This window comes from Telopea speciosissima, chromosome 6, assembly GCF_018873765.1.
Source record: "Telopea speciosissima isolate NSW1024214 ecotype Mountain lineage chromosome 6, Tspe_v1, whole genome shotgun sequence".
In the NCBI taxonomy this organism is placed as follows: Eukaryota; Viridiplantae; Streptophyta; class Magnoliopsida; order Proteales; family Proteaceae; genus Telopea; species Telopea speciosissima.
In genome coordinates, this window is record NC_057921.1 from 65,088,226 (window position 1) to 65,102,550 (window position 14,325).

The following is a 14,325-nucleotide window of genomic DNA, read 5'->3' on the forward strand; positions in this document are numbered from 1 at the left end:
TTGCCAAGAGCGTGGCATTGCCACCTTGGTATGGAGAGCTTTGTGTGTAATCAAACAACTGTTTCAAATATCGAGCCAATTCAAATTAGAATAGGCCATGATCGATCCCAATTTTAGACACTCCGATTCAGCCTATTCTAGGGTTTTCCTCATTGAACCGTTGGATTTTCAGATTTGAGGGGTTGATTCTAGTGTTTCTGGGATCAATTCCAGCTGATTCAAATTGGAATTGACACTGACTGATTTGATCCATGATTCTGATTTTCATACCCATAAATCAAAGTAGCACTTTCAAGAGTCAAGACATGAGAGTATTTTCCTCCTGGATCATTGGGTTTTCAGATCCGAGAGGCGATTCCAGTGTTTCTTGTACTGGTTCCAGCCAATTCCAATTACCGATTCCAAATTGGAATTGGCATTGAACAATTGGATCACCAATGCTGACTTTCACAACCCTAAACCAAATTGTCACTTTAGAGTCGAGACATAGGAGTATTCATGTCATGATAACTTAAAGATGTGTTTGATATGGATTTTTAGAATAGATTATGGGTCTAAAATGCATTATGAAACTCGATTCTTCTCTATTTCCCCATTTCAGGATGCGTTTTAGGCCTCTGATCTATCCCAAGAATGCATAACAAACTTGGGCAGTATATAAAAATAGTTGTTTTTACTGCAAGAGAATGCGAAATCAACCTAGAACGCATTCCAAGAATGCATACCAAACACAGCCCAAGAGTTTTACATATTTACATAGTAAAGCATCCAAAGGTTATACATATTTACCTAGTATCTTGAGTCATCCATATCAACTATTTTTTTCCAGAGCTTTATATGCAAGAGCTGGAAGAATCTACACCACCTGCATAGTACAGGCAAAGCCCTTGGTCCATATGTTCCCCTTTTTTATCCTTCCGACTTAAAGAAAACGTAGGACTGGATGTCATTGATCAAGTTGGTTTACTAGGCTATATTTGGTATGCATTCAGAATAGATTCTGGGTCTAGAACACATTATAAAACTCGTGTCGTCTTTATTTCCTCACTTCACAATGCATTCTAACCCTGAAACTATTCCAAGAATGCATTAAATTTACAGCACCAATCAGCTCCAAGTCTACTATTTTGCAGCCTTTGCACCCAGAGGTTTCACTAGGATATGGTTTGATTGATTTAGCCACAATATGATCCAGAAAGAACTCTGTCCACTGAATGTTTATTATCTTGGTGACATGGTAGAATAACTACAAGTAGCATGGGATGATGGGTGGCTGGTCATGGTGAAGGAGCTGTAATGATTTAACTCCCTTTTCATGGCTCTGTAGACTTGATCCAGGCCTTCCTCAATCAACTCTAGTACAGTTTGAGGCATGGGTGGATCATTGATCTCAACTGATCCTTCCAACATCTTTACCACTTCTCCCATTGAAGGTCTCATCCCCACCTCATCTTGGATGCACCAAAAGGCAACTTTCAAGGACCTCACAAACTCTTCTTCTTCCACATTTCCTTCTAATCGTTTATCTGCAACTTTCAGTGGTGTTCCATTCGTCATCTCCTGCAAGAAACAAATTTATATGATTAGATTCTTCTTTTTCTCTTATGGGAATAAAAAAGTTCATACGAATTTTTTTTTGGGTGAATAAGTTCATAAGATTAGATGCTAGTGTTGGAGGGTCCAACCCAAAACCATAAGAGCTCATCAAGTATATGAAGGCACCAAAGACCTGAACAAACCGATGTAAGACTATAGTTCCACAACTCCCAACATCTCAACACTCCCCTACACATGTAGCTTCAGCATACCTGGCTCTACACGTTGACAAAAAACTTAAAGAGAACAAAAAAGGGAGCTGGCTTCTGATACCCAAAACCTTAAGGCATTAGGTGGAGAGAACTCCTCAAGTATATGAAGGCACCAAGGACCTGAACAAACCGATGTGAGACTATAGCTCTATAACTCCCAACATCTTCATAGATAGCAAGGATGAAATTCATTTCTTTTCATTCAAATGCCCATATATCAGTCTTTCACCCAAAAAAAAAAAAGACCCATATATCATTTTCTTAGGAGGGGGGGGGGGGGGGGAGCAGTGAAAAGGGATACCTTAGTATGCCTACAGTTTGACATTTGATCTACTGTTCTTGGATTAAATAGTAATGAATCTAAATAGTACAAAATTATTGATTCGCAGAATACAATAGAGTTAAGAATTTGACGGATACCTTAAATGCCCATCCAGGGTAAAAGAAGTCCTCAGCATCAAAAGAAATGTCAAGATTTCTCCGGCCACCGACAATCTCCAGCAGAAGCATACCATAGCTGTAGACATCAGCCTTGACAGTAATAGGGCGGTTACTGACCCACTCAGGGGCTAAGTAGCCTCTGGTGCCTCTAATCATGGTAACAACATGAGAGTGCTCCCTTCCCATTAACTTGGCCAATCCAAAATCTGATACTTTCGGGATAAAATTATCGTCTAAGAGTATATTCTCTGGTTTGATGTCACAATGAATAATTCGATTCCGACATTGCTCATGGAAATATGCAATTCCTTGCGCAGTAGATATGGCTATATTGAAGCGAGTCGGCCAGTACAGTAGTCTGTCTTGGCTGTTATATGATGGAAATATCCATTTGTCCAGTGAACCATTTTTGAAGAACTCATACACTAAAAGCCTGTCAATAAGAGAAAATTAGCAATCAAACAGTGCATGACTGTTCACAGCATTTTATAGTGCAAAGATCTGCTAGCAAATGACAATTGAATTGAAGCATGGTTTAATAGACCAAGTTACTAGAAAAAGGAAACAGAAAAGCTTGGAATTTAATGTGGATTTTTTCTATACCTGTGTGATCCCTCAGAGCAGAATCCACACAATTGAACCAAGTTCATGTGGTGCATTGAACCAATGGTGTTTACTTCTGTAATGAATTCCTTCTCCCCATGCGGCAAAACCCTTTCTAATTTCTTCACTGCAATTAGTGTCCCATCTCCAAGGCTTCCCTTGTATACAGATCCAAACCCTCCTGCCAAGGACAAACATCACCATCACATTGACTATGATCACTGTTAATTAAAGAAACTGTCTCCTTAAAAACACATTTTTTGGATTCATTTAAGATACATTTTCTAATTTTCTCTATCTATTTCTAATTAGGGATCTCATAAGTACTGATAAGCAAGGGTGAGACACTGATTATTACCTGTCCCTAGCAACTGAGAGAAATTATTGGTTGCACTCTGCAGATCTCGGTAGCTGAGATTCAATGGAGCACCAGACACTTTCAAAGAGCTTTCAAAGGCTTTCCTTAAGGATCTCCGACCATGGAGGCTATAGTATAGCAAGAAGCAGAGCAATCCAATGAGAAAAGACATGCAGAGAACTATTGGAACAACCAGAACCTTGTCGTGGTTACTGCCAGACCCTTTTTTCGATGAACCTCCAGACCTTCTAGCACCATCTCCTGGTGTTGCCGAGACATTAGTCCCAATTTTTACAAACAATGTCGAGCTTGGATCTTGAAACCCCCCAAACTCCAAACTCTTCAGAATCCAACAATAGGCCTTCTCTTCACTGAGCCCATACACTGATGCAACACACTCACAGTCCGAGAAACACGCATCACCACACTTGGAAACCGTTGGGATATCACTGTAGTTTGCAATCACAGAAGGATCAGAGAAGTAATAGTAAGTCTGTGGCATCGTTGCAATCTTGAATTGCGAGGTCGAATTTTGACGAGGTTCATAACAATTCCCTGCAAGAGACGAGTTAGACCAGCATAATTCATCGGATCCTACACGGGAAGTCCCAGGCAAGCATGTACAGGTCGCATTGGTCTTGGTTGTGTCCAAATTACAAACACCATTTCCGCAAACTCCAGCGATATCGCAGGGATTCGACACCGCAGCCCACTCAGGCACCCATTGGCGAGACCCATTCAAATCATTATCCCATCGATACAAACGCAAATTCCCATTCATCTCAAGGATCAGACGCCGGAGAGATGTCACCGATTGGTTGGAAGACCGATTCCCATCTGTTAACCCTCCATTATCACCATCGTTCTTGTATACATACACAACCCCATCGGAAGACTCGCCATAAACCATTCCAAAACTTCCCGATTCGTCCAGAACAGCAACCACATCTCCCGTCACATTTGATATCTCAGGACTCGCCCAATAAGAGTAGTTGGTGTGAGACTCTAGATCAGCAAGCGATGAGTTCGTTGATTCCGGTAAATTGAATGTCAATCCGAGGCTGAGTGAAGTGGGTTGCTGAAGCATTTTAAGGGTATAGTAGCCTCCGTATGAAGATGATTTTGGTGAGGACAGCTCTGAGGAGACCGTTAATGGTTGGCCAGGGAGGAGTGTGTCGGAAGGGTTTGAGAAGCTTTGCCATATGACTTGGAGGCTGCTGTTGTAGAGGACGAGATTGCCGGAATCTAAGATCGCCGCCGTCTGAGCTCCGGAGTTGGAGGTGTTTGATGTCCACACGGTGGTTCCACGGTCGACAACGACGAGATTTCCAGTGCTGTCAAGCTCCATGGTTGCATCGTTTCCGACCAGTGAGTTTCTATTTAGATGATCGAGAGACAATGAATTGTTGACTATAAGTCAAAGACCTGCATGAGTTTTAGTAAAGACGGAGGAAGTATCTCCTTATATTTTTCGAAAAAGTATTTCCGATTCCCCGCGTTTTTTTTGAATCTTTGACTAAAAATCAGACTTGTATGACGAGAAAATGACTTCGCTGACTATAATTCATGCTTGTTTAGGAGGAAATTAATAAAAAAGAAAAAAAATCTAATTTATTTTTGGTGAACAGATGATCTGCAAGTATGTTGCAGTTGAACATACATGTTAGAGGCAATCACTTGTTCTTTTTTTTCTATAAATATCCCTCCTCCTCCTCTTGTAAATGGTAAAAATGGGATAGGTGTTATCTCTCGCATATACGTGCCTTTGCACATACTTGCAAAGGAATTGGACTCTTTATTTTGTGCTTTTAATCGTTGGATGCAGGAGGGAGCAGATGTTGAATAACACTTGTACCCCCACTCCCATCCAATAGTTGAAAACACAACCATGCATGTATATAATCATACATGACCATTCAGTTTTTCTTCCCTAGTAAAAAGAGGATATCCTTACCAAGATTGATGCTTTGGTTAGCATGAGACAAGGTATTTTCAACCTTGTATAATAGGGAGTGAAAGTTGAAGATGATACATCCAATCACATGTTACATCACTCATGATGAAGAAAGCATGAGAAGAAATCTCTGCTCCAATCTCTGCTCCCCGCATGGGGGATCTTTTCTCTTAATAATAATTATGTAACTGATTCGAACATATTTCAATTGTAGTTTTTAAGTCTTACTTTACTTGACCAGAAAAATAAAAAAAATACACCTTTGTAATAACCAATAGGGAAAATTTTCCTATAACCATCAATGACTATAAAAGCTTACTCCTCCTTCACCAAAAAAAAATAAAAGCTTACTCCTTACTTACGAATGGTTGAAATTATCTCTCACTATTACGCAATACCTTATGGATACCATATGAGAGAGGGTAAAGGAAAACAGATTCAGATCCTCTTCAGCACCCATCAAAAAACTGGTATTGCCCTTGGGATGCATGCCAACCCGCTCAGCCATCGGATGCGCATTGGAAAGGATCCAATTTCAAGGAAAACTCATCCATTGCCAAGTGTGGTAAGAGCTTTAAGTTACACAACATGATTATAAAAGCATCTCTCTTTTCTTTTTTCATTCAATTTCACTCTCTTTCCATCCATTTTTACTTGTAATCGTGTTTGGATGTCAAGAAAAGAAAGAATTAAAAATTTTTGAATTTGAAGAGAGAGAGACACACATAAACATCATCATAATTTTTATCTCATTTTTTTTATTTTTTCCTTTTCTTGACATCCAAACTAAGACACCAAAATTCAATGTTCACAATCTAAAACATAGAGTTTTAAGTTACACTAATAAGATTACAAAAAGTTTTTTGCTTTCGTTTTTGAAACCAATTTCACTTCCCTTCAATTCCTTTCGTTTTTTGTTTTTTTACTTGCAAGAAGGAGCCTACAAAATTCATCATTCACAGAAAGCTTGGAGTTACCTGTTAGCAGACCACACGATGGTTCGATCACCGGGAATCTCAGCGTACCAAATTGCCAGTTGAAACTGATCTTGCGACCCTACCTTACTGAATCCAAAGGCGAAAGTTCGGTTCTCCGAAACCAAAACCTGATCATCTCGAGCTGAAAGTCTCGAACCAAGTGTGATCTGGTTGGACAAACAACTGCCGAGCTCGGCCAGAACAAGAAAGAGCAACGCCACAAATGAAAAAGAAGAAGAATAAGTAGCCATTCTAATTGGAATTGAAAGAACACACAAAGAAGCCATTGCATATTGGCTCTGTTTCTTATTTATGAGAGAAGACAAAAGAGAGATTTTCAAATGTTGAGAGGGTTGTAATAGGAAGGTCTTCCACGTATACACTGGTGGGTGAACTAATCGTTGAAAATCTCTTGATTGGTCGGTGGGAGAGTCACCAGAATTGTGGCACGTGTTTAGTTGTTCTTGGTTCGTCACTGAATTGAAACATATCAAAGCTTACACGTTAGTCTCTGAACGGAAGAAATTATAGTGCTATTGGCTCACAGTTCACACTAGGTTGACGATTGGAGTGATGATGGTTGGTGGCAAGGCATGGGTAAGGGCAAACTCGTTCCATTTGCACTCAGGGTTTCAAGAATCGGGATCGAATCGGCAAATATCGATTCTAAATCCAGCAAATCCGGAGTGGTTGATCCATAACAAGGTTTTAAAATACGGAATTGGGATCCAGATTGATTCAAAATCGGTATGAATGAGCTACATAATCAGTGCTTTAAGCCCTAGCCCAGTTTTTGTACAAGGATCGGATGAGCCAGATCAATCAGAATCAAGATTGATCACATCCGATTCCAATATGAATTGGTAGATCTGGCTGACAAGGAATTATTAGTTCATGGAATCGACTACTGATGGTACGGTATCAAAACGGCATTTTTTCAACAAAGAAAATGGATGTTCATACCATATTAGTCACAACTCATACCAATTTGAATCGTCCAATACAGCCAATCCAATACCGATACTTGAAACCGTGCTGGCCAATCCTAGACCAATTCTTGAAACGGTGATCCACGAGTCATTTCTAAAGTTAGGGCAAATTCTGGCAGATTCTAGCTCCTGAGTCCTGACCAATTCCTGTCGATTCGATCGGGAATCTGCTGTACCCAATCCAGATCTCAATTCTGAGTTTTGCATCCCTTTTTATTGAATAGAAGGACATGAGAGACACATAGCTTCACTGATACATCATTTAGCCAAGAAGTAGATTGCAGCCATTCTGCCTTGGATGTCAAAGACAGGACTTTCTGTGCAAGGGAGTGAGCAATATGGTTTGTTACCCTTGGAATATGCAAGAAATTAGACGATCTAAAGCTTGCAGAGATATATGAGAGATGTCTTCGAAGATTTGCAGGAGCTAAATAGGAGGACACTAGACTGATCATTGACATACAGATTTACCTCCAGGCAATCAGATTCAACCTGTATATTTCCAATGCCTCTCCGCAAGTGAATCGTTCTCCCCTCCAATTCCTCACATAGAAACGGAAATGACCACCCTACCCCTGCCCAAACACACTACCCAAGGTGGGGGAGGGTGGTTATTTCTGCTCCTATGTGAGGAATTGAAAGAAATTGAAGATGATAATTATTCCACCCGAAGTACTGTTTGAGAATGACAAAGGCTCGGAAAAGGCAAATAAGCATAAACCCAGGTGATCACGACCAATTACTCCAACATGTTGAATATGGACTTTTGCCCTCAGAGGACTGGCCAAACATTAAAAGCCCATTTATACGAATTCCATTCATGAAATGAGATCTAGAAATGAATCAAATACCAGATAGCTTCCTCAAACTCGGATTCTTTATGGGGATCTTTTCTCCCCACCCTCTCTCTTTCCCTGGCCCCTACCATGTAGCTCTCATTTCTCTCATTGGTTTCTTGTGCAGTTCTTGCACACTATTAAAGAACCGGCTCTTGATAAACATGTTCAGAAGCAAGTTAGCCTAGACTCGAATGCATTTTTGATACATGATTGTTTCCAAGAACATTAGAGATTAGAGACCAAGGTTAATCTATACATACAATGAAGCTACAGGAAACAAATTGAACCAGTCGAATTGGCCGATTCACATTAGAATCAGTCTAGCATTCACATCAATTCTGGCCAATTCTCGACCAATTCTGTCTGATCAGGATCAAATAGAAACGAAATCAGCTGTTGCTTGATCTCATTTTCTGATTCTGCTTACTTAAAACCTTGGAGCAACCTCAACCACTCAGTGTTTTACCCTTCCTATTCAGCAAACAATGACTTCAAACCACATTGAATCGGTCCGGTCAGGATCGGTGAAGAATCGGTCATAATTGATCCCAGTAAACCCTAACCCTAGTTTCCACACAGGGATCAGCCAATCCAAATCTGTCAGAATTAGGATCAGCCTTCCGCTCCAAAACCGCGATCCGATACCCATTTTTGAAACACTGTATGCAAGTTGTTGTAATAGCAATTACTAAAGGTTATTAGTTTTGCAACAACTACATTGACATTAGAACATTAGAACATTATAACATTAGAACATTTGAATATGAAGTCATGAACCCAAATCATAACCTCATCTTTCTAAACCATGTGGATGCACTTGATTGGAGTTGTAGTCAAATTAGTGAAGAAATTAGCCACTGACATGCATATGCTCATGTTATCATTAGGGGACCCAGACTTTAAGGCTTGTAGGTCCCTTTGGCGTAGTTTATGACTTTCCAAATCGATGCCTCTACAAAAAATTTAAAAAGAAAATGATGTCTCCACCCTCCCACATCTTCTTCATCCCTGTCCATGAGTCCACCATCGATGACAGAAAATTATGAAATGACAGCCTCAACCCCATGGAAAGGCAAAAATTCCTGAGGGCAAGGCGGTCATTTCGTACAGCACTATGTCTGGCCGTGCACCACTTGCAACCAGGTAGTGTTCTCTTTAGCAAAAATTATATACAAATACTATGTTTAATTGGTCCCAAAACAGAGTTTTCCCGAATGGGGGAGAAAAAAAAAACAAGGAAATTAGTTCTATCATGAAAAACTGAGTGCAGGGCTTGAACCTCTGGTGTTGTCTGTCAACTGGAAAACTCTTATTTCTGGGAACCCAAATATAGGAAATTTAGGAATATGCAGCAAGAGAAGATAACAAGAATGACTGGCCAAGCAAATATAACCCAAGGTTGAGGTGCCTGTCAAAAGAGGGACAAGCTCCACTTGAACATTGTTAGGTTGTTGAAAGTTCAAACACCAGAGTTCTATGGATTCAATTTTCCAGGACAACCACACAATCACACACTTGAAGCTTTGAGATAGGATCCCATTTATTGATTCTGAAAGCCTCACACCCCATTTGTTGCAGATGCAATGAAGTAACCCTGCCACCACCACCACAACACCCACCCCCCCCCCCCCCAAAAAAAAAAAAAAAAAAAAAAAAATTTTCTTAAATCTGTTTTGGCTCCTCTTGCTCAAATGCTAGGGGAAATGAATGGAGAAACAAGATCAATGAAGCCAAACCCATTCAGTGGGGATAAGGCTTAGTTGAAATTGACTTGTGAGTTTCCCTGTCTCAAACCCAAATACACATCCAAGTGTCACAGTAACAGTCTTTGTATTAATAACAGTGAAATGCAGAAGAAATGCCTAGAACTCAACTACCTACGGGGCAAAAGACTATAGAGCTGAAGTCATCCAATCAGGTAAGTTTTCAAGCAAATGGAGGTTTAAAACCTCCCATTGTCAACCATCAGTACATGGTTAACAATGGAACTGACAGTCATAAAGAAAGGTGAAAAAACACTGACCAAGGCCTCTGGAATGAAACTATATTCTATAACAAACAGCCTCCCTTCAAATGGAAATTCAGGAATCATGATTCCCAGAACACACTGCAATTCAATGGAGCTGATTTCCTTGGCATTCTAAAATTTTTTACAGCAAGTGACAAAAGCAACTCTTAGTATTTTTACATTCAAGAACCGCTAATGAAAAATGCAGGAGATTGTCAAACCTTAAGCTGATCCTAGAGGTTTAAAGAATATATAGCTGACAGAATGAAGAATACAAAAAACAATGGATCATGGGGGTGTAAGCCTAACCAGGTCCCTCCTAGTGATATGTTATGCCCTGTGCTAGTATTAGGTTGTGCACAGGGTAGCCTGAGTCCAGCCAACCCTCAGCTTGCTGGGGCAGTTTGCACAGTCCAGTCTGGCCCGGGTAAAAAATTCAGAGACCTAACTAATGGCTACATCCTCAGCTTATCATGAACAATGTGTGATCCTGAGATTTTTTTTGTTTCTCTTGGTGATTTAGCCTACATCATCCATCATTTGCACATAATACACAGATAAAGCAGACCTGTTTTGAGGGCATTTGAGCTATTGATAGGAATTTCCTCCAGCTCAGTTACAGCCTTACATGGAGATTCACTGGGAGATTTGAGATACCAAATTGAATACAATGAGTGCCTAAACTATCACATAGTAATCAGGCTAAAAGGACCCATTAGGATGAAAAATATACTTCACTGAAACGAGAATTCACTCAAAGGAAACATGGTATGATGAGGACCATGAATTTGCAGGAATCTGATTAAGACCTTGACAAAACCATTAAGGAATGATAAGATATTTGAGTTAACAAATCATGTTATTCGTGTGCCATTTACACGGTTTAAGATAAATCCAATTTGAACAATACAAACTTCAAAGTTCATCATTATACATCTTAATCATTATCATCTGTTATGGTATGATAAGGACCAGAACAGAATCTGATTAAGACCTTGACAAACCATTAAGGATTGATAAGATATTTGAGTTAAAGATAATTGTTGCCATTTACGGTTCGGTTTAAGATAACAATTTGAACAATATAACCTTCAAAGTTAATCATTATACATCTTGATCACATATCATCTGTTATGGATTTAGAAGTGTCTTGAACAACAAGTGGGACTTGTCCATATCCAATAATGTAGGTGACAGTCCTCTATGCAGTGAACTGCCGTAACATGAGTTTCAACTCCATCCTTTATCATCCCAAACTCAGTATAATGACATGCTTTAAACCAATAAACCAAGAAAAATGGACCCTCACTTGCAACCCTGTTCTACATAGCATACAGAAGCTAGGAAAGAAAAAAAGCTCACTGATGGAAAGCTTCAATAGGTATGACAGGTGGAACTGTTAAGGTATTTGGGAAATCTTAAAAAATATATGTACAAGTACAAAATAATCCTCATTTTAGGCTTTCAGTTTAAGTAGGTAAACTAACATCTAACACACAACCTGAAGGTTGGTGTGTAGCATTAAGGCACCAGGGACACTGTACCCAGTTTGTTTTGCCTTGTAGCAGTACCAGAGCATGCAGTTCATTCTGTTCCTGATGGTTCACATAAATATGTTGTTTAGTAACTTTACTTTTAACTATGATTTTTTTTTTAAATTTTTTTTAAAGTATGTATCCTACCAGTACACTTTGGGAATACAAGCTAAAATGGATTCAGCTATCATAGAGAAACCCTCTTTCACAATTGGACAATCCAAACACCAAAATCAAGTATGCAATTTTGGCTGGGAATGGGGAAGTGCACTACAAATTTGGTGAAAGGAAGGAAAGACCTACAGAACAACTTCATTATTTTCTGGGTTCAATGTCCAAGGAAGTCCATATAACAAAGATCGATTAAATGCAGGGGTCAAGCCAGTTAAATAGTATAGAGCAATCTAAATTTCTTCCTTAGAAATCTACACCACAGTTTGAGCAATACAATATGGAAAGAGTTGAGTTCAAAGAAGTAGAAGATACATCTAAAGTTTAGAAAGAATGTACGAAGATCATAACTTCTCTGCTCGAAGATAATAAAAATGAAATTTTAAATCTAATTTCAGAAAAGAAACGTAAAAGCTGCTGATTTCAAACCCATCTTGAATCAAACAATAATAACATCGGAAGAGATCCAAAATTTCAAATACCACATCCATTGACCTTAACAGGTTGTATCTCCCAACAGAGGCTAGACAACTACATAAACATTATATAATCCAAATAAACAAGCTAATAAAATCATAGAGAACTCTGTCATAGTTGAATACAATTAAGTACCTCCACTAAACCTTTATCTCCATCGCACATAGACATAAAAAGAAATTAAAGAAACTTGCAAAAACAAATGTATGGAATTTGAAACCTCAATCTATAAGGGTCAAGATCGAAATCTATGAGTACCGAGATAGAAGAAAAATGATCCACATCTGCAAGCAATGACTAAGCTGGGGTGCTCCATCCATAGACACTGGATGATCCGCTCTCGGCGCTTGGTGGAGTCAACAGTAGGGTCCCAATAATTGGGAAACATCAACCATGAGTGTTAAGTGCTTCCCAGACCAAATTCCTAGGAACAGGGTTTGAGAGATCCCGAGCCTGCAACGCAGCAGTGCTAAGAGTCGCAATGGTCTTCTTGTTAGCTTCCCAGAATGAAACACTATTGTAAGGCAGATTGTGCTTCTTGCAGAGATCCCTCACAGTGGGAGCAATCTTCCTGAAATGACACCGAGGTAAGCGGGGGAACAAGTGATGCTCAACCTGAAACTGCAATCCTCCATGAGCCCAATCCATCCATGATGGGCAAGCGATGTCGAGCGTGCCCATCGTCTGCTTCTCAAACCAGTCATTTCCACGAGGTGGGCCCACGTATACCTCTGTTGAAAAATGGTTCAAGGTAAACTGAAGATGTTGAGTTGCAGTAACGACCAAACCTGCAAGCACGAACATCAACATCTCACCCCAATTGGGGAGGTATGAAACAAGTAGAGGGTACCAGACCCAGAAAACCAAGACCCCAATAATCTCCTGTGCTCTATTCGGGACATTTCGCTTCGACGTCAACAAAAATATCGACTGGGCAAACAGATTAAAACGAGCAAAGACCATAACAGGGTAGAAAGTCCAATGCTGGTAACTCACCAGAAATCTGGCGATAGGATCAAAAGTCATCTTCCTGTCATAGAAGCAGGATGTGAGCGAGTTAAATAAGGCTGAAGAGACGGCAAAAAAGGGGATGTGCTGAAGATCGGGATCGAAATCCAGACTGTTACAGGCAATGTGATGGGCATTGTGGTTCCACTTCCACCACCCAATGCTAATGCCTGTAAGACAATTTCCTGCAAGGATCTGTGCAAATCGGTTGAGACGAGGTCCCGTCATGATCTGGTAATGCCCAGAATCGTGTCCGATCCATCCGCTCTGAATCCAGAGAAACCCCATCAGACCACCGCATGCCAGATGAACCCAGACATTCTTAGAATATAAGACACCACAAACGATAACGGCTAACAACATTGCCATAAAACAAAGCGAAAAGAAGGTAATATGCCCTTTTCTTTCAAACAAACCAAGTTTAGAAAACTCCGAAACAAGTCTTCTGTAATCCTTGGAAGCCTCAGAAACTTGATAATCTTTCAAGTGCCCAACATAGAATCGATCGAGAAGTTTCCAAACAGAGCCAGGATGATAAGCAACAAAAGCATCGGTAACATCCTGACCGGCGAGATTTAAAAGCGGAAGCTCACCGCCTGGATGATCTTTAACCCAATCCGTGACATCATACACCTTCCCCTGTATCGAGATCCACAGATCTCCAGGTTTGTTATGGTTTTTGAGCTCATCTGTTGAAACGTACATCTTGGCGTCCGCCATTAAAGCAAACCAGAAAAAAAAAACCCCAAAAGATCTCTAATGAAACTTCACAACCAGAAGAAAAGAAAATCTAAGAATAAACAGAGCTGTTTCCCTCTATCTCTTCCTTCCTGCGTCGAGAGAGGAAGAGATGCAAGGGGTGGTTTTCATGAAATAGATACAAGTGTCGAATGTAAGATTTGTTTCCTCTCCTCTCATTGTTTAGCAAAACTGTCCTATTTATATATAAGGATGGGGACGAGAAGTGGGACCGTTGAGATTACAGGTTGGCATAGGAGTTACCACAACCAAAAAAATATCTAATTTTGAACCAGAGGTTAACCCTACCCTGGTTGAAGCAGGAGAATCGATTTATGACCGTACTTTGGTAGGAATAGGGTTTGTACCCAGCAACTACCTACCACCTTCCACTCCAGCAAATTTTAAGTAAATATTTT

General features: G+C 40.0%; 2 protein-coding genes across 2 annotated transcripts; both read right to left on the bottom strand.

Moving 5' to 3' along the window:
• Window positions 1-1,187: 1,187 nt before the first annotated feature.
• On the bottom strand, window positions 1,188-6,428 carry LOC122666053 (G-type lectin S-receptor-like serine/threonine-protein kinase At5g24080). Its single transcript, XM_043862165.1, has 5 exons — window positions 6,142-6,428; window positions 3,211-4,586; window positions 2,853-3,033; window positions 2,229-2,682; window positions 1,188-1,560 (listed from the first exon to the last, which is right to left on the bottom strand). The coding sequence occupies exons 1-5, from the start codon at window positions 6,426-6,428 to the stop codon at window positions 1,222-1,224; spliced, it is 2,637 nt and encodes an 878-aa protein (XP_043718100.1). The 3' UTR covers window positions 1,188-1,221.
• A 5,689-nt stretch (window positions 6,429-12,117) lies between these two features.
• LOC122664603 (acyl-lipid (9-3)-desaturase-like) lies at window positions 12,118-14,074 on the bottom strand. The gene has a single exon (XM_043860494.1). The coding sequence runs from the start codon at window positions 13,886-13,888 to the stop codon at window positions 12,548-12,550; it is 1,341 nt and encodes a 446-aa protein (XP_043716429.1). The 5' UTR covers window positions 13,889-14,074; the 3' UTR covers window positions 12,118-12,547.
• Between the last annotated feature and the right edge of the window lie 251 nt (window positions 14,075-14,325).